At 41.8% G+C, this 26,543-nt stretch overlaps 1 protein-coding gene and 1 long non-coding RNA gene across 5 annotated transcripts in view; one reads left to right on the plus strand and one right to left on the minus strand.

Moving 5' to 3' along the window:
• MAGI3 (membrane associated guanylate kinase, WW and PDZ domain containing 3) overlaps positions 1–17,245 on the minus strand; it is a 259,275-nt gene extending 242,030 nt beyond the window's left edge. For 3 of the 4 annotated variants that reach the window (XM_005204131.5, XM_010803185.4, XM_059884665.1), the window contains exon 1: positions 16,407–17,245. In XM_005204131.5, coding sequence (XP_005204188.1) covers positions 16,407–16,722 — 316 coding nt within the window. In that variant the 5' untranslated portion in view covers positions 16,723–17,245. The remainder of the gene's footprint in view (positions 1–16,406) is intronic. The other variant, NM_001192746.1, reaches the window with a different exon arrangement.
• A 293-nt stretch (positions 17,246–17,538) lies between these two features.
• Positions 17,539–24,857, plus strand: LOC101908104 (uncharacterized). The gene is made up of 3 exons (XR_233941.5): positions 17,539–17,665; positions 17,870–18,187; positions 23,167–24,857. It is a non-coding gene; the product is annotated as an uncharacterized lncRNA (long non-coding RNA).
• The last annotated feature ends 1,686 nt before the right edge of the window (positions 24,858–26,543 follow it).

The following is a 26,543-nucleotide window of genomic DNA, read 5'->3' on the forward strand; positions in this document are numbered from 1 at the left end:
AGGTAAAAAGTTTGCAATCTGCAAGAAGAAAAATTACATATTCCCACTTAGTATTTCCAAAACGAAATATTTACTTACAATAGAGGGTCCTTAATAAATTAAAGGTACTGATGAAATTCCCATATGCATTGCAACACTGTGATAGTGGATTAATATGCTACAATTACACAATACTATGGCCACCTGATGCGAAGAGCCAACTCATTAGAAAAGACCCTGATGCTGGGAAAGATTGAGGGCAGGAGAAGGGGACAACAGAGGACAAGATGGTTGGATGGCATCACCAACTCAATGGACATTTGTTTGAGCAAGCTCTGGGAGATGGTGAAGGACAGGGAAGCCTGGCTTCAGTCCAGCGCTGCAGTCCATGGCGTCGCAAAGCGTCAGACACGACTGAGCAACTGAACAAGAACAACACAATTTTTTAATTATCCCAAGAGCTTAACTATTGGCCTTTCAAAGATCTATTTCCAACCACTACTTTTTAAATGACTTTTAAAAAGATAGTTTGGTTTACGTAAAAGCAGTTCAGTTTGAACCTCTAAAACAAGGCTATCAAATAAACAGTAAAATAATATCTGTCTAGAGGCCAGGCTTCTGGAATATGTCCAAATCCAGAAATTGGGAAAAAATCAAAACAATCATATACACATATGTTCTTCGTGTAAAGAGCAGCAAGGACAAACAACAGAAGATAAAGGAATACCACCCTAGGTTTACACCTGACCCTGTGCGATTGGATAATCCACCAAGAAGTTAAGGGGCACTGCAATTGGCTGGCAGGATCTATACAAGGTTGGGTTCTTTCTTTGGAAAGCAGAGAAGCATGGGAGAAGCAACCAGAGTGAAGAGAAAACAAAACTGGAACAATGAGCAGAGAGCAGCCGATCAAAGGCAGCTGAGCTGAGACTGAAGCGGTGAGCTACAGACACAGACAATTCAGATCTAGAGTGGGCATCTTAGCAGTTACTGAAGGCACAGGCAGGAGCTACCTGAATAGAGAACGACACCGCCTATGCCTTAGGCATGGTCCTGAGGCTTAGGCATGCATGCTCAATCCATAAATTGTGACCAACTCTTGCCACCCCAAGGACTATAGCCCACCAGGCTCCTCTGTCCATGGGATTCTCCAGGCAAGAATAGTGGCATGGGCTGCCATTTCCTTCTCCAGGGGATCTTCCTGACCAAGGGACAGAATCCGAGTCTCTTGTGTCTCCTGCACCGGTAGGTGGATTCTTTACCACGAAGCCACCAGGGAAGCCCTGAGGCTTAGGGCACTTAAACAATAACAAGCCGCTCTATGAACAACAACTACAATAGTCTGCACGTTGTTTACACATGAAAAATACCACAGACTATATTTTAATATATTTATATGAATATATATATTTATAATAGTCATCCCTTAATGGAGTTTTCAACCTTGTTCTAATGTAAAACGTATTGGGGGAAAGGGTATGGACCAACCCACCGCCCCCTACCCAGGAAATGCTTATACATTCACATACCTCTCTCCTTACCTCCATCCCTATCCCAGGAAACCTGAACCCAAAATTTTAACACTGCTGTCTCCTCCTCCTGAGAAAAAGGCATATAAATGCAATAAAATAAAATTTCAGTGTGTTCTATTAAGGTTGCTAATACAGAAACTCACAATTTTGCATAATTCCAAGAAGGGGCAGTAAAATAGGGCTGGATCTCTAGGAGACTGGAGCTGTACAATGATTGCAGAATAATTCTGGGCCTTGTGAAGAGGAGTGTGGAGCCCTTCCCCTCCAGTGCTCTGCTATTAACACCAGTCAGCGTTACATCATGCGTCAGTTTTTTCTGATTACTCATAGTTTCTTCTCCCATAATTTCAGTTTGTATACGGTTCAGCGTGGCCTTTCCAACCTTGACTCTCCCTCTCCACCCCCACAATCAGGAGTGTGTTTGGTAAATGCGAACACTTCCCACCACAGCGGTGTCAACAGTGCAAACAGCTGGGAAAGTAAATGCCACTATATACACACACACACACACACCATTATATAGTATTTCTGCCATACAGATAGCATGAATGTAAAGGACCTGGAGAGCACAGATAGGAGTAAAACATAGTGAAATAATTAGGAAATGGCATGGAATCTTAAAAAAAAAAAAATAGTTGAACTCTTAACAGTAGAATGGTAGCTGCCTGGGTCTGGGAGAAGTAGGGAAGTAGGCAGAGATTGGTAAGAAGGTACAAAGTTTCAGTTGTAAGATCAATGAGGTCTGAGGACTTAATGTATAACATGGTGACCAAAGCTGATTAATACTATATTGTATAACTGAAATTTGCTAAGAAAGCAGAATTTAAATATTCTCAACCCCCAAAAAAGGTAAATATGTAGAGTGATGGACATGTTCATTAACTCAGTTGTGAGAATCCTTTCACATTATACACACATATCAAATCATCACAACTGTTCACCTTAAATTTGTGAATCATACCTGACTGAAGCTGAAACATCATATGAAAATGATTAATTTTGAATAGTACCTGTTTTAAATATAATTTAGTTAATCGTTTTATACAACTTACCTTTTTTAACGGCTGTGGTGGACAACCAACTTTAAAAATTCCTGAAAATTTAACAACTAATCTTACAAAAAGAATACAGCCAACTCAGAGAATCACTGCAAAACCTCTCAGCTGAGGCTTCAATCCCAACTGAAAATTCTTTCCTTTCTGTCTTAGTTCATATCCCCAGGAAAGATTCTTACTGGCCCCATTCATCTTTTTAAGCCACAGAAATCATATGCTGCTGACCAGCCTCTGAATTAGTTGCTTCAGTTGAGGGCCTTCCCTGGCCTGAATGCCTGCGGCTTGCAGAGGAGGTTGAGATCAAGTGATAGAAAACACAGATGTCACAGCAGCAGAGACGGCAGGTAGGACAGACACAAGCTAACCTCGTACAGGAGATCACTACAGATGTTAAAAATTCATCGGCCCTAGATCATTCCACCTACGGGCCACTTCAGAAAGAAACGCTCACGGAAACGACAGTGAGTTATCAAGGAAGGGTTATATTGTACTTAACATACTACATCTAATAAGATGCATTCAGCATCCACGTCCTTCCAGAACGCCTTCCTGAAACGCAGAGGTTGGGAAATCAAAAACTACATTCTCCAGGCTCCTTGACAGCGAGTAATCAGGATGAGAATTTGAGTCTGCCCCTAAGAGGCATGACACACGATGCAGACGGCAGCAGTGAGGCAGAGCCGGATCAGCCGAGAGCCTGTAGCCGCTTTCAGCTAGCAAGGAAGGCCACACACACACGTCAGTGTCCAGGCTCCAACTCCGAGGGTGTTGAGGGACAGTGGCAGAAGCAGTAGTGCCAGACTGAGCATTCCTGCTTCTAGTCGTCACTAGTTCACAGGCATCAAGGAGAAGTTGTCACAGCAGTGGCCAAACACTAAATTTCAAACTTCAAGCAGTTATGATGGCAACAGCCGTGGCTGCTGTGATTCCCCGTGATCACAGCGACAAAGGTATTTTCTTGCTGTGGTTTCAATGGGCAGCCTCCTGATTGCCACTTTCCTGACACTGGCAGAGATGGCAGCTCCTGTGGCGACCTGTTCCAAGGTGTCCTGGAAGTCACATTCTCAGAGGCCTGGCCTGGAGCCCAGCCCTCCAGCTCTTCCAAAGATTCCCCAAGCAATGTATTCCCTGTATTATATCCCCTCCATTTCCTGCACTGAACTCTGGCTAATACTGCAAAGGAGTACATGGGGAATGACTTTGTTAGAAAGGTTTTGTTTATGTCTGCACTCATGCTGTTTTTCCACAGACTCACACAAAGGGCTCAAGGGAGATGACACCATTCCCATCAGTCTCCCCAGAATGGCCACCTCAAGCCCCTTTCTTCAGTGTTGCCTCATACGGATGATACCTTCGCCTCTGCCGTGGCCAGCTCTCCATGACCTGAGACATCTGCTTGCCCTGAACCCAGCGGGAGCACACAGTCCCTCAGCCGTGGCAGTCATGTCAACTCTCATTAAAACCAGACGAGCTCAAGGACCCTAAATCCAAAGTGCCCCACTGGTTCATCCACCACACCTCTGGCCCCCAAACTCATCTTCCTCCACTGCTCCCCCTAGTCAGAGGAAAACAAGAAATCAAAGTATAGCTGGCTCTAAATCAGAGGAATTCATCACCCCTCCAGGTAGGGGCAAGGAGAGGCCAGCAGCAGCAGTCTACCACACAGAAGCTCCCATTCAGAAGGACTCTCCTGAAAGCACTGTGAAGAATCTTTTTGGTAAGAAAAAGAAATTTTTCAAAACCAAAACAACTAAGGGCAAAAAAATACTTAAGTATTCAGTGGTTACACCAGCTAAGAATGTTCTGACTATTTAAATCTTAACCACAAGCTGTGGGCTTCCCTCGTAGCTCAATTGGTAAAGAATCTGCCTGCAATGCAGGCAACCGGGGTTCAATTCCTGAGTCAGGAAGATCCCCTGGAGAAGAGAGTGGCTACCCACTCCAGTATTCTTGTCTGCAGAATCCCATGGAGGCTATGGTCCATGAGGTTGCAAGAGTCGGACACGACTTAGCAACTAAACCCGTTAGTCACCAAGTCATGTTGGACTCTTGCGACCTCATGGACTCAAGCTCCTTTGTCCATGGGATTCTCCAGGCAAGAATACTGGAGTGGGCTGCCATTTCCTTCTCCAACCACAGCATTATGGAAGGCTAAAATTGCCCTAAAGACCTGAAGCATATAATGATTGCAATTCTTTATTATGCTCCAGCTTTCGGATTACCGCAGCCTCTAACAACACTCATGCATGCTGATGGCCTAACAAACTTAGTCAGCATGCTATACTTAATTCCAAAAGAATGCAGATTTCATAAAGAGACAGAATATGTCAACAAGGCTAATTCTTTTTTCACAAGTTTCTTACAGAAATTCTGCCAGAATCCAAAACAAGAGGAACCTGAGTTCAAGTATCCACTCTGCCAGCTTCCTGCTCAGCACTGCTGCTGCTGCTGCTGCTAAGTCGCTTCAGTTGTGTCCGACTCTGTGCAACCCCATAGACCGCAGCCCACCAGGCTCCCCCGTCCCTGGGATTCTCCAGGCAAGAACACTGGAGTGGGTTGCCATTTCCTTCTCCAGTGCATGAAAGTGAAAAGTGAAAGTGAAGTCGCTCAGTCGTGTCCGACTCCCAGCGACCCCATGGACTGCAGCCTACCAGGCTTCTCCGTCCGTGGGATTTTCCAGGCAAGAGTACTGGAGTGGGGTGCCATTGCCTTCTCCACCTGCTCAGCACAGTCACCTGCCATTTCTAAGCCTCAACTTATTTGTCATCAAAGGGTATAGGTTGGATCACTCTGGTTCCTTTCAGTTGAGTGATTTTGAGCCCAAAAAGAAAACAACAGAACAAACACTTGAAGAATAAAAGGTGCCCGCACTCCACAGCCAGCTTTAACTGCCTCTTCAAAGGAACCTCCTTACTGTGCGGTACTTGAAGGCTGGAAGAAGAGAGGCTGACTTCAACACCATGAGTAATTCTGCCTAGCTTGGCTAAGAGTCTGCATATTTATTAAAAATTCCTAATTCCAAAATGCACTCTTGCATTCCTCAGACCATTTTCTAGGCAACCTGTCTCCAGATAAGGGTGCTACCACACACCTTCCCAGAGAGGGAATTTCAGAGTGAGTGAAAAGCAAACACAAGAACAAGATAACATTTCCAATATCAAGTATACGATTTTCACAAGTATATTTTATCCTAAAATATCTGGGCTTTTACTCACACTTGCTGAAAATATTCTCTGACAAAGGTAGCCAGAATTAAGGCTGACCTTCTGTTTGATTAGGAATTCTTGGGAACAACTTGAACTGTAAAGATTAATCTGCACTGCCACAACTTTGTTTAGAAACAGAACCAAGCAATGAAGCTTTTATTTTAAGGACTTGGCCAGAGTTTTACCGCATTTAACACCCACTCAAACAATTCAGAATTGTGGGGTTTTTCCTTTTAAGAGAGAATGGGGAAGAGAGATTTTTTCAGATATAATGAAATACTATTCTATCTGGAATGGAAAGAAGGAAGATTCAAAACTGTGTCAGTTCATAGTCCTCCTTTGAGTCTGGGTGACCTTCTGCGTGCTAATCTTTCCAAACCTCGGTTTCCTCATGTGTAAAAGGGAGAAGATAACCCCTGGCTCATGGAGAATAACAATATATGAACTTTTTACCGGAATATACGTCTGCCAACATACACATTCTTATAAACCAAATGAGACAATGTCCTGACATCAGACAGTTACTCAGTAAATGGCAGTTAGTGTTATCATGAAAAGTCCCCAGGTTAGAATATTCCTACTAGACTTAGAGCCAGGTTGCCAACTGAGACAACCTTGAGTCGCCACCAAAGGGAAGCTGAGGTGTCACTTCACTCATCAACATTACACTGAGGTAACTCTAGCTGGCTGCACCACAACATGTGGCAACTGGGATCGAAAGCACGCCCCCTGCAGTGAAAGTGGGGATTCTTAGCCAGTGGACCACCAGCCAAGCTCTTAGCAAATCTAACTCTGTTTAAAGGGAACCGAATCCTTCATTAGCATGTACACTCTAACTTAAACACTGACATTAGTGAATAGCATTCACTGCTAAAATTAATACATTACAGAGTGTTTTGCCAAAAGCTTCAGAAGTAGGTTAAGAGATAGCTTTGTGAGGAAGGTTACATTATTTTAACAGATTCCATGACTTAATCAATATATGGAATTAATATTGGAGAACTCTGATTGTGACAGGCTTCTGGAGTAGGAGCAGTAATTTTCCAAGTAGTCTAAAGATACTCCAAGAGGGACATAAGCTAATCTAAAAATCAAAGCCCCTGCGATGATTCTCATTGACAAATCACACCCAATTCCATGAATGTTTGTTTCTGTGCAGTGAGCATATTCACCAATAACCTCCTAACACTTAACATTCCCTAAGGTTCAACTACCAAACACGTGGCAAAACTGCAAACTCCTACTGTGTGTGTCATCATAAAGAGGATGATTTTTTTATGGCAACGTAGAAGATATTACTACAGTAATTAGAATATAAAAATAGCATGAAAAGATATTAAGAGTACCTGCCCCTCTCTTTCAACCCTCCACCTCTAAGTACCACTGTAAAGGCAGGAAAAAACAAAGATTGTCAGACTTGATCCTACAAATGCTAGTAACCTTTCTGGTGATTAAACAGATTCACATTTCACTCTTTAAGTAGTGTTTCAAACTTAAGAGTCAGTGAAGTAGCTTCTTTATGTATGACTTCTATAAGATCATGGTTACAAAGTATTATTAGGGAGCCCTTGGAAATAACACAATAACAGTTATCTAAATTTATGCTTAAAAAGACCATTATTTTAAAAGCGAAACATCTTAGAAAGCAATTGGTTTAGAATTTCATTTTCAAAATTGTACATTAAGCTTTAAAAACTGCATTAACTGGACTAATAATCATTTTCTCAATGTCAAACATAATGAAATGATCCTCCGAAGTATTCTAGCTACCTAACAAGCAGCACTGATTTAGAAAATTTTATTTGGTATAAAAAAAATTCAAAGAAAATGTAAGAAAAACACAAGCAGCACTTTTAAATTGTGCACGTTTAAGGTATCAGCATTGTAATTTTTAAAAGAGCCAGCATTTACATAAAGCAGCTTTTAGATAAAAACATCAAAATTGATATATTTAAGGAAAATATTTGAGTAAAATCAATGCTTCAGTTATGGTCTACAGCCAATATCTGGTCTTTAAAAATGAGAGTTTTATGACAACTGTGTACTGCTGTTGGCTTCAAAATAGGAGAAATTGAATGTTTTAAGAGAGGCCATTTCCTGCAGTGCTGTCCCCATAGCATCCATCTTTTTGAGGAACGACCCCTCCCTTATCTCTTGGGGTTCTGTCTAGTTATTAATCACACTGTGCTTTCTATACCCAACTGCAAAAGTGGACATGTCACTCAGGCCTGACCAATCATGTTACCCCATAGCCCTGTCCCCACAAGTAGTCTGTGATGGGCACAAAGCCAATCAAAGTCTGAGCATGAGATCTGATTTATTACTGGAGTCCAGAAAATAAAGATGACAAGCGTTAAGGGCTCTGTTTGACTTGGGGAGTTGAGTGAGAGCCACCTTTCCCACCCAGAGCCGAGCTCAGAAAGAAGCCAACCTGGAGGAGAGTCAGGTAATGGCCCTTGAGAACGTGAGTTAAACTCTTACTGTCCAGTGCCTGGGTTTTCATGCACATAAGCCAAGACATTTCTTCTTAGCCGAAATTAATCTCAGTAGTGTTTCTGTCAAGATTCTCAGTACAAACTCCTTACTAATACAGAAACTGACGTAAATTCGAATTTCTTTTTCCCTTTTCTGTGGAAATCTAAGCTACATACCACAAGATATCTGTTGCAAACTGATAACCATAGCCAAAGAGTAATGTGAGGACTACTTCATTACAGTGGGTTTTTTTTTTAATCGGAATATAGTTATTTTACAATGTGTGTTAGTTTTTGCTGTTTCCACAGCAAAGTGAATCAGCAAGATGTATACATATATAGCCCCTCTTTTTTGGATTTCCTTCCCATTTAGATCACCAAAGTGCACTGAATAGAGTTCCCTGTGCTATACAGGAGGTTCTCCTTAGTTGTCTATAGTGTATTTGCGTCAATCTCAGTCTCCCAATCCATCCCACCACCTCCCTTCCCTCCATGATATCCATAAATTTGTTCTCTATGTCTGCGCCTCTTTCTGCTTTGCAAATAAGATCTATACCATTTTTCTAGATTCCACATACATGCATTAATATACAATATCTGTTTTTCTCTTTCTCATTTACTTCACTCTGTATGATAGTCTCTAGGCCCATCCATGTCTCTGCAAAGGGCATAATTTCTTTCCCTTTTATGGCTAAGCAATATTCCACTGCATATATGCACCACATCTTCTTTATCCATTCCTCTGCTGATGGACATTTAGGTTGCTTCCATGTCCTGGCTAATGTAAACAGTGCTGCAATGAACACTGGGGTGCATGTATCTTTTTTCTCTGGGTATATGCCCAGGAGTGGGGTTGCTGGATCATATGGCAGTTCTATTTTTAGTTTTTTAAGGAGCCTCCATACTGTTCCCCATAGTGGCTAGATCAATTTACATTCTCACCAAAGTGTAAGAGGATTCCCTTTTCTCCATACTCTCTCAGTATTACAGTGGATTTTTTAGAAGTTATTTTCTTTGTTTTTTCCTCTAAGACAGTTTAACATAGTTCTATTTAAGTTCAGAAATAGAGCATTTATTAATAAATGCTTATTTTTCCTCCCTTTTAGAGTATTTTTATTTCATAAAACTACTTGTTAAATGTCATCATGTATAGTAAAATCCCATTTTTCACAGTCACACGTAATTCCCAATCAGAACGAAATACAGAGTAACCTCTCACAAACTTCCCTGAAGCAAGGAAAATAATTATGTGTTTAAAATTCTCTGCAAAAAAAAAAAAAATAGAGCAAAGGGCCTAAGATGCCAGAAAATTTTAATTAAATAGATCAGTTACTGTTCATATTTCATACCCAAGACAAGAAGAGAAGACTCTAAAAAGAATGGATCCTAATTATTAACTCTGAAGAAAAATCTTTCCATTTCCCATTCCATAATATTAAAAACCTAAAGCCCAAATAAATTATAACAGAAAAGTTTAACTCTCTATAATTCTTACTGAGTCTCTCAAACGATATGTCCAGTATGTGTGTGTGTTAGTCGTTCAGTTGCCTCCAACTCTTTGCGACCCCATAGACTGTAGCCCACCAGGCTCCTCTGTTCATGGGATTCTCCAGGCAAGAATACTGGAGTGCATAGCCATTTCCTTCTCCAGGGGATCTTCCCGGCACAGGGATCAAACCCGGGTCTCCCATACTTCAGGCAGATTCTTTACCATGTTAATAAAACAATGCACAATTTATGAGCATAGTCTCTCCTTTCTCTGTTATTTAGAGATGTCACAAGTCAAATTATGGTCCTCGAAATGTAGTCGGTGCTCCCCTGGCCATGCCAGGATGTCTGAAACTGGGAGTGGGCATCTTGCACTTCGGTGAGAATATAAATTGATATAGCCACTATGGGGAACAGTATGGAGGTTCCTTTAAAAACTACACACAACACACACAAAAACTACTGATATGGACTATACTGTAGACCTTTCTGTATTGAACACTGTTGTCCTGTGTTTTGCTCCTCTTCTGCTTCTTACCTGATACTGAGACCATCTCAATTCCACTCAACCAAACCATATCCATCTTTCAAAGCCAGGCTGAGTTCAAAATTCTTCCTAACTCCCTCCCCAACCATCCAAGTCAGAAAATAAGAGCTGGTGGTAAGGACTCTAATAAGACATTAAAAAAGAATGAAACCATCCTTCCACCTCATATATATACGTTTAACTTTTATAATTCACTATGCACACCCAGGTAAGGATTTTTCTGAATTAAAAGATAGGTATTTTTTTGTAAAACATACCTCTTTAATTCAAGCAAACTACCTCATCTGTTATTCAACCAAAATAAAGGAACTGACTCTAGCACGGCTGGAAAAGTGGCATGTAAGACTCCTCCTGAAAATGGGTATAATACACACACAAGGTATAAAATACACTGTAACATAAACTACAAACTGTAGTATAAAATGCATTGTAAACAGAATATAAATGCAATGTCTTTTAAGGGTAATTTACATTTGAGGACTTTGCAAAAGATAACTTTATATTTGATTTCCCTCTTTTTGTCATGACTTAAACACTCTTTCTAAGATGCAACTCCACACTTTTTAGAACAGCATTCTGGATAGCCAATTAATGACCCCAGTTTCCACCAAAATTCATACTAAAACTTACCTAAAGAGTTTTAAGTATTGGGAGAAAAGTAGAAAAGGTAAAATCCTTACTACAGGTACTGCTTACCAATGAATCAGGACGCTGCCAATAACTTGTGAGGTTCCTAAAGACAGAGACCATTTTTGACTCATTTTTACATTTTATGTTTTTCTATCATTAGTGCTAGCTCACAAGGTAGGTTCACCACTAAATGCTTGAGGAGCATTGAATGTGTGCCAGTAATAGAACTCTTCCTTTTTCTCTTTATAAAGAATAAGCACTTTAGGAGAAAGCATTCTGAATAATACTTGTTCAAGGAGAAGAAGAGCAATCAACTTGCCTCCTTTCGTACAACCTAGTCTCTCACACCACCACCCTCTGAGCTACTGAAAATCTTACCCTTGGGAACAGTTTTAGATTAAGGGCATTCATTCTCTCTACCGAAATGTAGTATTGCCAGAAGATTATATCTAAAAATTTTAGAAGAGAAACAAAAATAATTAACTAATTAAAGGAGACATAGCTCTAGTCTTTAATACCCAAACAGCTGTCCTCTGTCAAATCACAACCAACCAGAAACTGACTTGGCAATTGGTAGAGTTTGAAACTGGCAAAGTTTTAAATTGGCAGGTAACACTGAAGTGCGTCATAAAAATGAAATTCTCTTATAATGCACTCCCCAAACACTAAGTGCCCACAAAATTTACAGAGCACTTTAGGGTTATATAGTAAAGACATTATATGAAACTATTCACCCAGGAAGATTATGCACTGACTTCATAAGTCAGATACTTGAACGAATGGAGATTTGTTTTACCATATATATCTATATACCATATGTGTATAGATATGTGTGTGTGTGTGTGTGTGTGTATACATACATGATGGAGATTTGTTTTATCATATATATCTACACACCATATATGTATATATATATATGCGTGTGTGTGTGTGTGTATACATACATATATTTATAAATTATAGACCAGGAGGAGGAAAAAAAAAATCACTGAAATCTGTCTCTTACAAGAGGTTTTATGAAGAGAATTCCAGGATCTCAGAAGAAAAACACAGAGTTATGTTGCATAAAACACAATTCCCTTGCATAAAAATCAGTTTTAGCACTAAACTGAACAAAGTAAAAACCATGTGAAAAGTGAAAGCCAAATGTTAACGGGTTTGTTCTACCACGGTGGTATAAGCCCAATATGAATTGAAGGTACCAATGAATACAGTTCAGAACCCAAATCTTGTGTTATTAAAACCAACTTGAGACCCACAAAATTGTTACCAAACTTTCAGAAAGCGGCAAAGTTTCTAATTTAAAGTTTATCAAAATTTGATGCTATTTTCCCTAAAATAGGGGCTGCCCAGCCCAGTCTTTTGTTTCTATTATTTTAGAAAAAGAAACAAGAAATTTTTTGTTTTGCAAACTTGAAAGGCTAGCAAGGCTAGCAATGTTTCTCTCACATTTCCCTTCTTTAAATGTTACAACCACCTAAACAAAATTCACAGTATGTCCCAAATTACCCACTAAGCCAAAAAGACTAACAAAGATTCAAAAGTAAAGAGACTAAAGGGGCAGAGTTATTCACTACTGGCATAACATAAACATCCTTACTTAAAAGCATTTAGTAATGTTTCTTCACCGATGAGAAAAGTATTTCTAGGAATGTGCTCATTTTAACAAAATTCTCTTATAAACTGGATGTCTCAAGAGTCAGTGGTAAAGACTTTTACCTACATTTGATTAGCATTAAATAAGATCTGTTTCAAATTAGCTTCTTTTCAAACAAACCAAAACACTGTTCCTCATGATTTTCATTTCCAGATATAGTAACTGACAAGGTAGCTGTAAGGCACTGTGTGCATGATAATGCAGTAGACAAGGATTTCATGTACTTATTGTATCTGTCAATATATAATTTCTAGAATAAAGTCCACATAATTTACAACTGCTGGGATATGTGTCTAAGGTACATGAAGCAGACATACCATAAAACTCTGTACAATAATAGACTAGAAAATGGAAATTTTTTAGAATAAAATTAACTACTTCTATCATTAATCAGAATAGCAGTTGTTTAAAAATATACTTTGAAGTAAAATCAAAGAAACTAATCCTGGTCACAGGACAATACCATGAAACAATTCCACTGGAGGTTCAAAGTTCAACTTCCTTTACTACCAGGAAAATACAAAGTTCAAATTCAAATGAAAAGTTATCTCTTTGCAGAAAAATAAATGACAAGGTCGTAGTTAAGAAACAGGTGTCGATTTGGCCCAAGAATCAGGTGGAGCAGGACAGTCCTGAATGCTAAATACCACATCAATAGTAAAAATTCAGTAAGAAATTTCCTATTTCTCTTACAAAACTCTCAGATTAGGAGCCATATTTTAAAAGAATTACTTTCAAATCTCCATTAAAGATTAGAACAGAAAAAAATATATAAAACCCAAGACAAAGCTAAAGACAGACAGTGCCATAAAACTGTTGTTAAGTCATCTGGGTGATGGTACTGGCTTTGGCTGAGCTCCCTTTAACACCTACCAGATGAAAGGAGAAATCAAGAAAGAAACAGCACTAGGTCAGTCATAGCCTACAGTCCGGCTCATTCTCCCACCATGGACTTTGTCAGAAGACAATATGAGGTCACTCCCTACTAATAATACATCTTACAGAAATGGCTGAATCCACTCTTGCATTGTGCTAGTTTCTAAATGGCATGTTAGAAACACGGTTTAATAAAGTTCAGGTTAACAAATAAGATTAATAGTAAACAATGTAATAAGATTTAATAAAGTTAAATCAAGAGAAGAGACAAGATACATTTTAAAATACCTTATTACATTGAAAAATGCATTTCTCACAAAGTTTAGATTAAAAGGAGGGGGAAAAGATCCCAATGTGAATAGCAAATTTTTTAAAAATTCCCTTACTCTGTATTTTCATATCTCAAGTTTAATCCTAACGGGAAAGGATCTTTGTCTCCTCTGGAGATAATATATATGCTGCTTTAATCACACTCAAAGTTTTACAAATAACCTCTTCAAGTTCTTAGTTTCTATCTAACATTTAAAGTCATGTGCTTAAACTACAAAAAGCTTGCTATTTTATAGTAAATGTTGTTTATGTAAAGCCATTTAAGAAAGCAATTTAATACAATGCCTAACATAAGGCTAGGGCTCCCCAGATGGCTCAGTGGTAAAAAAAATCCATATACCAATGCAGGAGACACAGGAGACTCGGTTAGATCCTGGGTTAGGAAGATCCCCTGGAGGAGGAAATGTCAACCAACTCTTAGTATTCTTGCCTGGAGAATCCCATGGACAGAGGAGCCTGATGGGCTAGAATCCATGGGGTTGCGAAGAGTCGGACGTGACTTAGCAGCTAAACAACAACAAAGGCTATTAAGGAAATTTTAAAAACCCACTCTTTTTTAAAAGAAATCAACAACTTGCTTAGAAAGAAGAATATTAATCTCAGATGACATATAGTGGTATCCTTTAGAAATTAATGAAGTAGAGTGTATCTCTAAAAAATAAATATAGTGTTCGGAACTTTATCATTAGTGATTACAAAATGTGTTATACCCAGTACACCTTATTTTTGCTAAACATTTAAGACAGTACGCAAGAGGGAAAATTTTTATTACTACAAAACTGTCAACTACATTCTGGGGTATGTGATTTTTTTTTTAAAGTTAATTAACATCACTGAATACACTCTAAACTTTTGAATTATTTTCATAAATTTTATATAAAGGCTGAGAAATTAATAACATGTGGACTAGACTAATAGCAATGAAAGACACAATTTCCCAGTCTTCTAAAAGAATCACAATAACTTGAGTTTATAACAACTTCCTCTTCAATCATTTTTTTAACTATTTCAGAAAATAAGTAACACTTTTATATATACCCCTAATTAATCAAAACAAAACACAAAGCAATGATGCAAATGTTCTCAATATTCCCCGATTCATGGATATGAACTAAATGGCACTTAGACCAATAATACTGTATATATAGTATCTTGCATATTACAGAGAGTGCCTGACTGGCTGAATTACTGTCTCCAAAGCCTTTCCTCTACCTTTCACCAATGGCTCTAGAAGTTTGAATCAAGAATTTTTTTTAACTCAAAAAGCTGTAAGATGTTTAAAGTCTGCCAAAGTTTTTTAATTAACAATAAAAAGAAAATCTCACATAAACCCATAAGTTTAAAATGAACGTAATGGAACAGACCATATGAAGAAAATCTTAATTAAGACCGCATGTATACACACACCCACATGTGAGTGTGTGTATACATCCACAATACATACACATATGGATACTGCACCACAAACCATCAGTTTCCATTAAGCCTAAAGAATACTAAAAAGATATTCCCAAAGTGAGCTGCTGGGAAAAAAGTGAGGGAGACATGTTAAATTTTTCTCCAGAATTTTCCAGCATTTTGCAGTGTAGGGATGGACTGATTTTTTCCATCCCAAGTCATTATTAAGCAGACCATTATAATTTGATTCACTGTATATTCAGTAGAACACACTCAGAAAAAAAACAGTTTAATTTCTAGTAACGTTATAGTCATAATTCTCTCCCCTTCAAATATCTGAGGAAACAAAACCACATTCCACCAATGCTGAAATGACCAGCGATGTTATCGACAACAAATACAATGAGGGCTATTACTTCCTATCAGATTTCACTGTACGCTGTACGCAGTCTGATCAATGCTTAGAAACTGGCCAAGTATGCCATAAACGTAACGAGCTTTGCAGCAGATTTTAGTAGCATAAAAGATACCAGGGCAACGGGGGCCTTTGCAACCCACCCCTTCAACAAAATTCCGTAAAATCAAAGATTTACAAAAGATTTTACTCCGGGAGGCACCTAGACCTTCCTTCGAAACCCAGACTACTCAACAGCTCCCTGAAAAAATACACCATTCTGCCACAATCGCATATTGTACACCATCGGTACACAGACACCTGAACCACCTGAGCTGACGAGTTAGGCTGTCAGCTCCGAGGTGTTGCTAGTGTACAAGAAACACTGAAGCAGCTATGCTCTCAGGTACACTAGGTGGTAACCTTGGCACCAAGTGCCTTAGTAATAAAGATCTTTTCCTCTATAAGAAAATGCATTAAGACTGTTCCAAAGAATATGCTACAATCCTGAGAACCTCGTCCACAAAGGAGAACAGAAAAACGCTGGGTTTTCCTCTAGTCAAAAACTGCGGCGGGAGATGGAGCTACGAACTAAGGAAACCCAGCTTCTGGTGGCAATTCTGTGACAGCTAGCAGAGCAGCCCGCCCAAGCCAGAGCTCAGTTTTCCTACCCGAAAAATGGGAATCAGCACCGCCACCCCTCCCCATTGACAGGGAGTCCGGCACACCCTAGAGGTTCAGGATTACCCTGGATGATAAGCGGTGGGGTGGGGCTGCCGCTCCTCAGACGCCCACCCCGGACTCCCCCCACTCCGCGACAGAAAGACAGGGCCGGCGTACCTGGCTTCACAGTCTTGAGACGGATGGGCTCGCGGAAGTGGCGGATGACAGCCAGGGTGTCCCGGTTGGTGAGCCCGCTGACAGGCGTCCCGTTCACCTCCAGCAGCACATCCCCGGGGCTGGGCGCCTTGCCCGAGACGACGCAGCAGGTGCCCCCGCCGGGGTCCTCGCGGAGCCGCCCCAGGTAGGGGAACTCGCCGCGCTCCGCACCTCCCCGGATCTCGGCGCCCAAGTCGCCCGGGGCCCCGGCCCAGGACACCGCGCACTCCTGCACCTTGCTGAGCCAGTGCTTCTTCTTCTTCAACGTCTTCGACATCACGAACCCCGCTGCACCATGGGGGAGACCCCGCGCGGGCGGCGGGGGCGCCGCTCTGGCCCCCTCTCAGCCTGGGGGCCCCGGGCGGCCCGCGCAGCCCGGCGAGGGGGGCCTCGCCGCTCCGGCGTCCCCCTCGCCGACCACAGCCCGCTGGGGGCCGGGCCGCTCCGAACCCCGAGACGCCCCTCGGACACCTCTCCCGGCGGCGATCTCCGGGTCTGACCAGGTTCCGCGAGGGCCACCCGGGTTAGGCTGAAGAAAGGAAAAGGGGATTGTCCCCGGGCGGCTCCAGAGGGGTTTCGGGCGGGGTCACAGCCGACGGCTGGCCCCCAGGCTCCGCGCGGGAGCGGCGGGAAAGGCAGAAGCAGGGGGGCGGGGAGGTGAAGCTGGAGAGCCGGAACCGGGAAAAATCCGTCGGGGGCGCGCAGAAGCGCGCGTAGACCCGTCGCAGGATCGATCGTGGCCGCTGCGGAGCTGGATCGCGGAGACCAACGCCTGCCCAAGCTGCCAGGAAACTGCCGCTTTCAAACCCGCCGCAACCTCCTCCTCCTCCCTCTTCCCTTCCCCCCGCCCTCGCCCATCCCTCATCCAGAGCCCCGCCCCCTCCCGCCGCGCGGCGCCCGGCGCGCTGCCGTCACGGGCCAGGCGCTTGGGAAAGAGCCCAAGCACTCGACACTCTAGCTGGAGATTGGCCCTCGGAGGAAAGGGGGCGGATCCCCGACGAGAACGCTAACGACCGATTGGCTTATGGAAGTGAAGGAGGCGGGCACTAGGATGACTGAAGTTTAAAGAGGGTGGAAGAAAGTTTGAAGAGTCAGGGAGAGCGAGAAGGAGGGGCAAGGGGAGTGGGACCGGCTCCAGAACGCAGGGCCGAGAGAGGCCCTCGGTGCGGCGGCCGGAGCAAGGAGAAAACTCGGATAGAAGAGCTGCCGAACTCCCCGAGGTGGAGGCATGGCTAGCGGGCTGGGTGGAGTAGGGGCGGAGCCTGGGCGCCTGTCTTCTCGGGGCACTGAGACTAGCTGGGGTACTTTGGAGGGCAGGCGTCGTGCTAAGTCCGTGGACAGAGGTGGCAGAGCCTCGGGGTAGACAGTTACAGCCTACCACTTAAAGTGAGTCAGCGTTTCTTCTTCTTCGTTCATTTCTTCAGAGTCAACGTTTCTCGTTCATTTCTTCAGCAAAAGTTATTATCCTTTGAGGCAGAGACTCCGGAGTCTGGTTGATGGAACGTAAAACAGAGTCCTGCATACCGCTGTGTGACCTCAAATTGGACAACCTCTCTAAGCCACAGCATCTTCGGCTGATAAGTGGAGATAATTATATCCTCCCAAGTTGTTGTACATGAGTTTGAGCAAGCTCCAGGAGTTGGTGATGGACAGGGAAGCCTGGCGTGCTGCAGTCCATGGGGTCGCAAAGTGTGGGACACGACTGAGCGACTGAACGGAAGTTGTTGTAAAGATTACATGAGGTACCTATAAAATAGTATAGTGCCTGGCAGGGAGTAGGTACTTCTTACCATTTAATTGCTGATGAAGAGGAGGACGACTTTATGTCAGACACTGTGCTAGAATACTGGGGTTCAAGAGTGAGGAAAACGGAAGTGCAGTTCTCAAGGAGATCACAGTCTAGTAGGAGAGACTGACAAGACTGCTGCGGGGGAGCGGGGGGAGGCGGAGGGGATGGGGACAGGGCGGGGGTGGGGGAGGAAAATGGGCTATAATTGGATTAGGAACCAGCTAGCAAACCTGGGCTGGCATCCTGGCATGCTACTTACTTGCTATCTGACCTTGACCAAATCTCAATTTCAAGTTCACTCACCTGTAAAGGAGGTGGAGAGAGAACTTACAGTGAATAAAGGACATGTTAGGCCCATCCAGCACTAATTTTTCACAACCTCTTAAGCTTTCTCTTCTCCCTGATTTGGCTCACACTCTCCCCTGTCTTTTTATTTAAAACAATCCTATCCATCCTCAGCCCAAATGCCATCTCTTCCAGGTCACCTTGTCCTCAGGTGGAAAGTGTTTCTTCTGAGCTAGGATACTTTCACTTTTGCAGTAAGACATTTATATAGTCTCCTGTCTTCCTTTAATGGTTGGGGAAAACCCTTATTTAAACTATGAATAACTCCACAATCTCACCAGGTCTCAGATAGACTGGCCCAAGCTTCAACAGCTGCAGTAATTTTGTTCACACCATTATATCAGTCAGGGCCTCCGCAGGAAACAAATGGTACTTTACAAAGATATGGGCAAGGTGTGGGAAACCACAAGGGAAAATGGAACCCTGAGGCTACAAGCTGCTCCATCTGTAAAAAGCAAGGGGAAAGGAACAGAACCAAAACTCATCACAGAAAGGGCAGCCTGACAGGAGCCTATGACCTTCAAACAGAGGCAGTCAGCCTAAGTAATCACCCAAGGACAAAGCCAGAGGATTTCTCTCTCACTCACCTCTCTCCTCCATCCTCCTGCTTGTGCATCCCAATAGACAGATCCAACCAGGAGCCAGAGAGCAGGAGAGCCTTTTGAAAGTCCCTATCAGTCAATCAGACAGAGAAGAGGAAGCAGCACATCCAGAGAGAAAAAGGGAAAATAACCAGCAGAGAGATCATGTGGATTGGTCAGATTTACACAGATCTGAGACATAGCTGGAGTATTTTTGTCTGAACTACTACCTACACTAACAGATTCCTGGATGAAGTCTTAATAATCTCCACTTGATTTATTTTTGCAGCAATTCTGGGAAGACATCTTTTCTTGCCCAGATTGTATCTATCAGGATATCTTTAGCCACAACGAATGGAGTATTTAACAGTGACTTAAAGCGTGGAGTTATTTATTACATCTTTAACATGAGGTTCAAATGAAAGTAGTCTTGGGCTTAGTTCAGCAGTACAATCACACCATTGAGGACCCAAGCTCTTTTTGTGCCTGCTCTCTAAAATCATATTCATGTTGGGTTTTATCTCTGGGCTTTTCACCTCTAGATTGCAATGTGGCTGCCATAGCTCCAGACATCACATCCTCAGAGGTCAAGCAGGAAGGGAAGGTTGTACAAGCAGGAAGGGAAGGTTGTACAAGCAGGAACGGAAGGAAAGGCCCTGCTGCTACCATTTTTCTGAAGGAGAAAAATCTTTCCCAGACTGCCCTCACACCTGCCATAGAATCTCCCTTATTAGCCTGAAAATGGTCACATGCCCACTGCAGACCAGTCACTGACAAGAAAATGGAATTGCCATGGTTCAGTGACATCATGAGTCACTCTGAGCAAAATTGGGGTTCTGCTTCTTGAGGAGAAAGGGAGAATGATTGTTTAGTACATGCCCAACAGTATCTGCCACATGCCTCAACCACAGATAAGTTATATTGACCGTTAACAGAAAACTGTAGTAATTAGGAACTTGAGTTCTGGAGTCAGACTGGAAATCTCAGCTTTTCTACTTATTAGGTCTGAGATCTTGAGTAAACTTTTGTCTAACTTTGGTTTCCTCATCCACAAAATAGGTATAATAACAATACCTACCTGAGTTGTCAGAACTGAATGAAGCTATTTGAGTCAAGCAAGCACTTAACATATGGTCTTATAAACAAACACTCAAGTTATTTTAATTTGTGCTAAATAATAATATCTATGACAAGGCCAAAAGCATTGCTAAATCACATTTATAACTCTCTATTTGATTCACCCCTCTTAAAAAGCTTAGGTTCAGTTTTAAAATAGTCTAGAAATAAACTGCAAACCCCAGTGAATTAATTCTGGTAGGACACTAGTCTGGAAGTTACTGCATAATTAAAGAAGTCACATTGCAAATGTCTCTCTCTAAAATGGCACCTAACCAAATAATCAGATCATATCCATATTGATCATTATTTCCCAAACCTAATGGTTGGCTTAATAGCTGTGATTTCCATTGGGGCATATTAGAAGCGAAACAATATGGAATCTGGCTTAACAAAAACAAATGATATAGTTGAATATGATTATCTCCAAGGTTTCTTGGGGCTACCTCTATCCATCTAATCTATGGAAACAAACATAGATGTGTGTCAATATGCAGAACTCATGTATTGGGCCCCACAATGGCTGCAGTGGCTCCAAATAACAACATCCAATGACAGGAAGGAAGTGTGTCTCCTTTCCTGATCAAGGAAACTTTTCCCCAAAGGCCCCAGCAACGGTTTTCCTCTGTCTCATTGGTTGGACTTGCCCAGATGCCCTTTCCTGAATCAAAGAGGCGAAGGGTAGTGAAATACTTTTATCCAGTTTCCCCTTCTAGTGCTCAGAGAGGAATCCAGTGTTTTGTAAACTGCATGGCTGCATAATATCTGAACATAGTTAGGCAGGGAAGGGGTCTCTTAGCAAATCTGAAGAGGAGAGATTGCTTGATTTGCTCCTAATACATATTACATATGGGTTTCCCTAGTGGCTCAGATGGTAAAGAATCTGCCCGACAATGCAGGAGACCTGGGTACCATCCCTGGGTCAGGAAGATCCACTGGAGAAAGGAATGGCTACCCACTCCAGTGTTCTTGCCTGGAGAATTCTATGGACAGAGGAGCCTGGAGGGCTACAGTTCATGGGGTCGCAAAGAGTCAGATAAGACTGAGCACACACACATAGTATACTACACACACTCACATACATGTTTTCTGACAAGGTGGAAAGTTTATTCTGTTGTATAATACTGAGTGTTCCTAATGAAAGTTAAGTATTCGCTGACTAATACTTTCACTAAAGCGGAAAACTTCAGAAGGGCAAGTGTAAATTCCCAAATTCTCTCAAGTGACCCAGGCTTGCTTACTCCATTGTACAGAGATGCATCATATTGAGGTTTGTGTGCCAACAACTCTAGGGGCATCTCTCCCCTGAATAGTTCCCCTGGAGAGTGCATGGCTCTATGCCAAAGCAAAGCAAGTGTAGGGAGAACTTTTTTATTTATTTTTACATTCTCACTATTCCTTTCATGGAAACCTGAATTTCTAGTAACAGTAAATCAAATCATCATATTCATGATGAAATCATTCTCAAGTATTAAAGTGGCAGAGCATGGGGGAGAAATGGAGTGGAAAAATAAAAACAAATATTTGCCTTCTATGCAGAATACAGGAACATTTATCCTGCTTTTATTTCCACAGATGATAATGAAATCATCTTGGATTTTAAAAATTCTGATCCACAAAATCTTTCACTGCCTTAGAAAATGTTCATGCTTACCTGTATTGTGGAAATGATATATGTAATTCAGCCTAACATTAATAACCTAACTGAACTCAGGATTAATATTCTATTTTATCTTTACATTTTATTAGCATTTTTATTTGCCTAGGCCTGTGGGCTCATTTGTATGCTAATGCTAAAATATGCTCACTTATAAAAGCAATTACATGGAAAATTTTATTTCAGTTAGACAAACTAATTTATTGTCAAAATCTGTATCACTGTTTATACATAAATGTGCATTTTTGCCCGTAGGTGCACTTGCCTGCAAATGACCAAACGCATCAAGCCCAAATTCACAGAACAGTAGGAACATTCAGAACCAAGTGCAGTGCCAACATGCTTTCAAAGAGGTTAGTTAAGCAGTCCGATGTCAGGTTTTCCAGACGAAGTAGGACAGAGAACACTGAATGAAAGCGAAAATACCAAAATACCCATCTTTTATCTTTTAGCTTAACTATAACCTCCTACTCAAGACCAGCTTTGCTTTCCCACAGCAGGATGTCGTCTCATCCTTCTCCAAAACCAATAGCATGTTGTCTCACTTTTCCAGTAGACCTCAAGGTCCTTGAGAACATGGTCCCTTTTTGATTGAGTGGTGTATCCTCCATCCAGTTGAGCGCTTTGTCTTTAGGGAGCATTCCCTTGTTCAAATAACAGGAAGTACCTGTGATGAGCAGGCATTGTTTTAGGTGCTGTGCTGTGTGCTAAGTCGCTTCAGTTGTGTTCAACTCTTTGCAACCCCATGGACTATAGCCCTCCAGGCTCTTCTGTCCATGGGATTCTCCAGGCAAGAATACTGGACTGGGTTGCCATTTCCTTCTCCGGTTTTAGGTGCTGGTTTACAGCAGTGAACAGACTTACAAGGTCCCTCCTTTCGTTGGGAAGACGACAGTGTAGGGGAGGAAAAAGTTTTCCCCAAGCCACTTGGGATCCCTAGCTGGGTCCAAAGATTAGACTGGCAAAGACAGATTAACAGGGGAAAGTATAGAAATTTATGTAATATAAGTTGTATGTGACATGAGAGCCTTCATAAAGAAATGAAGACCAGAAGAAATGGTAACCCTGAGTGTTTTTATGCTACTGACAAAGAGTGGAAAGACATGGAAAGATATGATAAAGAGGATGAGCTAAGTGTAGTAAACTGAGGGAATTTAGCAAGGCCTGTTTGCTCAGATTTTTCCCCACTATCTGTCCATCTTGGATATGAGGATGTTTCTTTCTTTCCTGCAGGCAAAGGGAGAATTCCTCTCACCTGAGGGCCACAAGTGGCTTCGGGGATGAAGGACTGGAGGACAGAGAGAACTTCCACTTCTGCCAGTTTCTTCAGATTCCTTCAGCTTAAAATATTCAGTGTGCCAAATGGCCATATTTTGGGGTATCATTTCCTGAATCCCATCAACAGCAAACCCAAAACAAGTAAATGATCAAGAGAGTTTCCCGTAGTAGTAGTGATGGTGGTGCTTAGTCAATCAGTTGTGTCTGACTTTTTGCAACTTCATGGACTGTAGCCCGCCAGGCTGCTCCGTCCATGGGATTTCCCAAAAATACTGGAGTGGGTTGCCATTCCCTTCTCCAGGGGATCTTCCTGACTTAGGGATCAAACCCATGTCTCCTGCAGTGGCAGGCAAATTCAGGGATCAAACCGTGTCTCCTTGTTTCCTGCAGTGGCAGCCAGATTCTTTACCACTAGCGCCTCCTGGGGCACCCCTGCCTCTCATTATTAATAGTACTATAACTAAAAGATGAAATATAAGTGATGGGTGATCAGGAAAGGACAGAGGCTATGTTAGACAGAGGTCACAGAGAACGTCTGGCTAAGAAGGCTACAGTTTGCCAAGACCTGAATGACAAGCAAGGGGAAATTAACTGAGGACCTGAGATCCAAGAATTCCAGGCCAATTTCAGACCTTGGGTCTGAAATTGAAGAACAGAGGAGTGCTAAGGTGGCTGGAGCCTGGTTACCCAGGAGAGAGTGGTAGGAAAAGAATTCAGAGAGGAATGCTAGAGGCAAGATCACATACGGCCTTTCAGCCAAGGCAAGGACTTTAAATTTTATTCACAGCACAATGAGTGTTAAGGAAAGAAGTAGACTGATGGCTCTGATCGCTACAGAAAGAAGGACGGAGGTGACAGTAGAAGCAGGGAAGTCAGAGAGAAACCGGGTATAGATGCCCCATGATAGATGACCGTGGCATGCAGCGTAGAAACAATGAAGATGAAAACGTGTTGAATGCGCTGTGGAAATCAGAAATTATAGTTTTAATTTCCTAGACTGATCACAGTTAAAGAAATATGTTACAATTGTATTTAATAAGCAGCTTTGTGGAATGTAATTGCTTTGTTGAAATGTCCCTTCACAGTAAGATAAGGAGGAAGTTAGAAAACAAAGTGGGAGAAATTCTTAATTAAGTTTAAATTTATACAGGTTCTTTTATTATGTTTATTGAGAAGAGCATCCAGAGAGATGGAATATTAATTTCAAGGTTTTTGTTTCATCTTAGGAAGGTAGCATCCACTCAAAGCATATGATGCTTATGAAACAACATATATTGTTTTTTTTCCATCTATTGGGTGTGTTGTTATAAGAAGTGACATTTGTTTCTTAGCTTAAAAAGGAGCTCACAAACTTGGGTTTCAAAAGAGCTTTCCCATCATACAAAATCTAGGTTCTTTGACTAGTTAGAACTTCAGGCCCTTGAGTCTTATTTTCTCATTGCAGTCTGAAAGCTAACAAACAGTGCCTTTGGTGGATTCCAATACAACGCACTATGTGAAGTTCCCTGTCTTCAACAGAAGGAAAACTCTCATTTACTTGGCTGAGATTAGGTGAAGCATTTCCAAATGCACACTCCCAAATTTCACAGTAAAAATGATTGGAAACACACCACATGAGCTTAAAATAAACACATTCCATTCAAAAACCGGGTACTGTGGCCTTTCTTATACTTAACAAAAATATAAAAATAAAATCTCTATTCCCCTTTATTCAGAAAGGGAGAGTAACCTCATTGGATTTGGGGTGAGGGAGGCAGGGAAAGACTGAGTGTCAGTTCAGCAGCAGGGGCAACATGCTCGATAGTATGGGTTCTGATGAAGTGTTTCTGTGCAGAGAACCTAAAGTTAATCTTGGCACATTTAAATGTGTAATAGCTGTCTGTTAAGAGAGTATATCTGAAAAGTTCTCGTCACAAGAGAAAAGAAATTGTAACTGTGTGGTGATGGGTGTTAATTAGACTTATCGTGGTGCTCATTTTGCAACATATGCATATATATATTAAATTATGCTCTACACTTGAAACTTATATAATGCTATATGTCAATTATACAATAAACAACTGTCCGTTCACAGTTTGGTGGGCACAAAGGACAAAGAGCAACTGGTTATATCAATACCAAGCTTTCAGAAGCACTAATACAAAAAATACTTGGTTAATGTTCAAGGTTACCACTTCAGTCTTGTTGTGTTAGAGAATGTTAATAGGTTGAAAATTTCACCTTTGCAAGGTGTTATAGACTGAACAGTGTCCCCCTCACCCCAATTCATATGAAGCCTTAACCCCAAATTTGACAGTATTTGGTAACTGGACCTTTAAGGAGGTAATTATGGTTATGTGAAGTCATAAGGGTGGGGCTCTAATTCAATAGGATTGGTGGCCTCTTGAGAAGAGAGATTTCCCTCCCACTTGACTCTACTCCAGCTACACTAGCCTTCTTGCAATTCCTTCAACATGCCAAAAATGCTCCTGCCTTAGATCTCCCTCTGCCTAAAATGCTTTTTCCTACAGGGGTGTTTTGACTCATTCCTTCGCCTCCTCTTGACATTGGCTCAAGTGCCACTTAGGCATGGACTCCACTTGACCTTACTATTTAAAAATGTGACATTCCCTCAACTACTAAACCTTCATGCCCTCCTCTCTCTTTTCTTACCTTAGTCTACAGCATTTACAACTTTCCGATATACTATATGATTCACTTATTATGTCTCTTATTTTTGTCTGCCTCTGCCCTAAGATAGGAGAAGGCAATGGCAACCCACTCCAGTACTCTTGCCTGGAAAATCCCATGGACGGAGGAGCCTGGTACGCTGCAGTTCATGGGGTCACTACGAGTCAGACGCGACTGAGCGACTTCCCTTTCACTTTTCACTTTCATGCACTGGAGAAGGAAATGGCAACCCACTCCAGTGTTCTTGCCTGGAGAATCCCAGGTACGGCGGAGCCTGGTGGGCTGCCATCTGTGGGGTCGCACAGGGTCGGACAAGACTGAAGTGACTTAGCAGCAGCAGCAGCCCTAAGATATAAGTTTCATGAGGGCAGGGGTCTTTGTTTTGTTCACTGATTTATTCAAAGTGCCTAGAATAGCACCTAGCTTAATAGTTTGGACTCAAATAATACTTGTTTGCTCAAGTGCTTTCCCTTCAGAGTTCTTTCAGATATATTAACTATGCTTGGTAATTTAATCTTCACAATAATTTTAAATAATGCAGTCTTTAAAAATAATCCTGTGCAGTAGTTGCCATGCATATTCCTATTCAGTAGTGGGTCAGAAAGTTTATGATAGTCATCCACACATTTTTCAACATTACACATCAGTCAAACAGATATTCT

This window comes from Bos taurus, chromosome 3, assembly GCF_002263795.3.
Source record: "Bos taurus isolate L1 Dominette 01449 registration number 42190680 breed Hereford chromosome 3, ARS-UCD2.0, whole genome shotgun sequence".
NCBI classification, from domain to species: Eukaryota; Metazoa; Chordata; class Mammalia; order Artiodactyla; family Bovidae; genus Bos; species Bos taurus.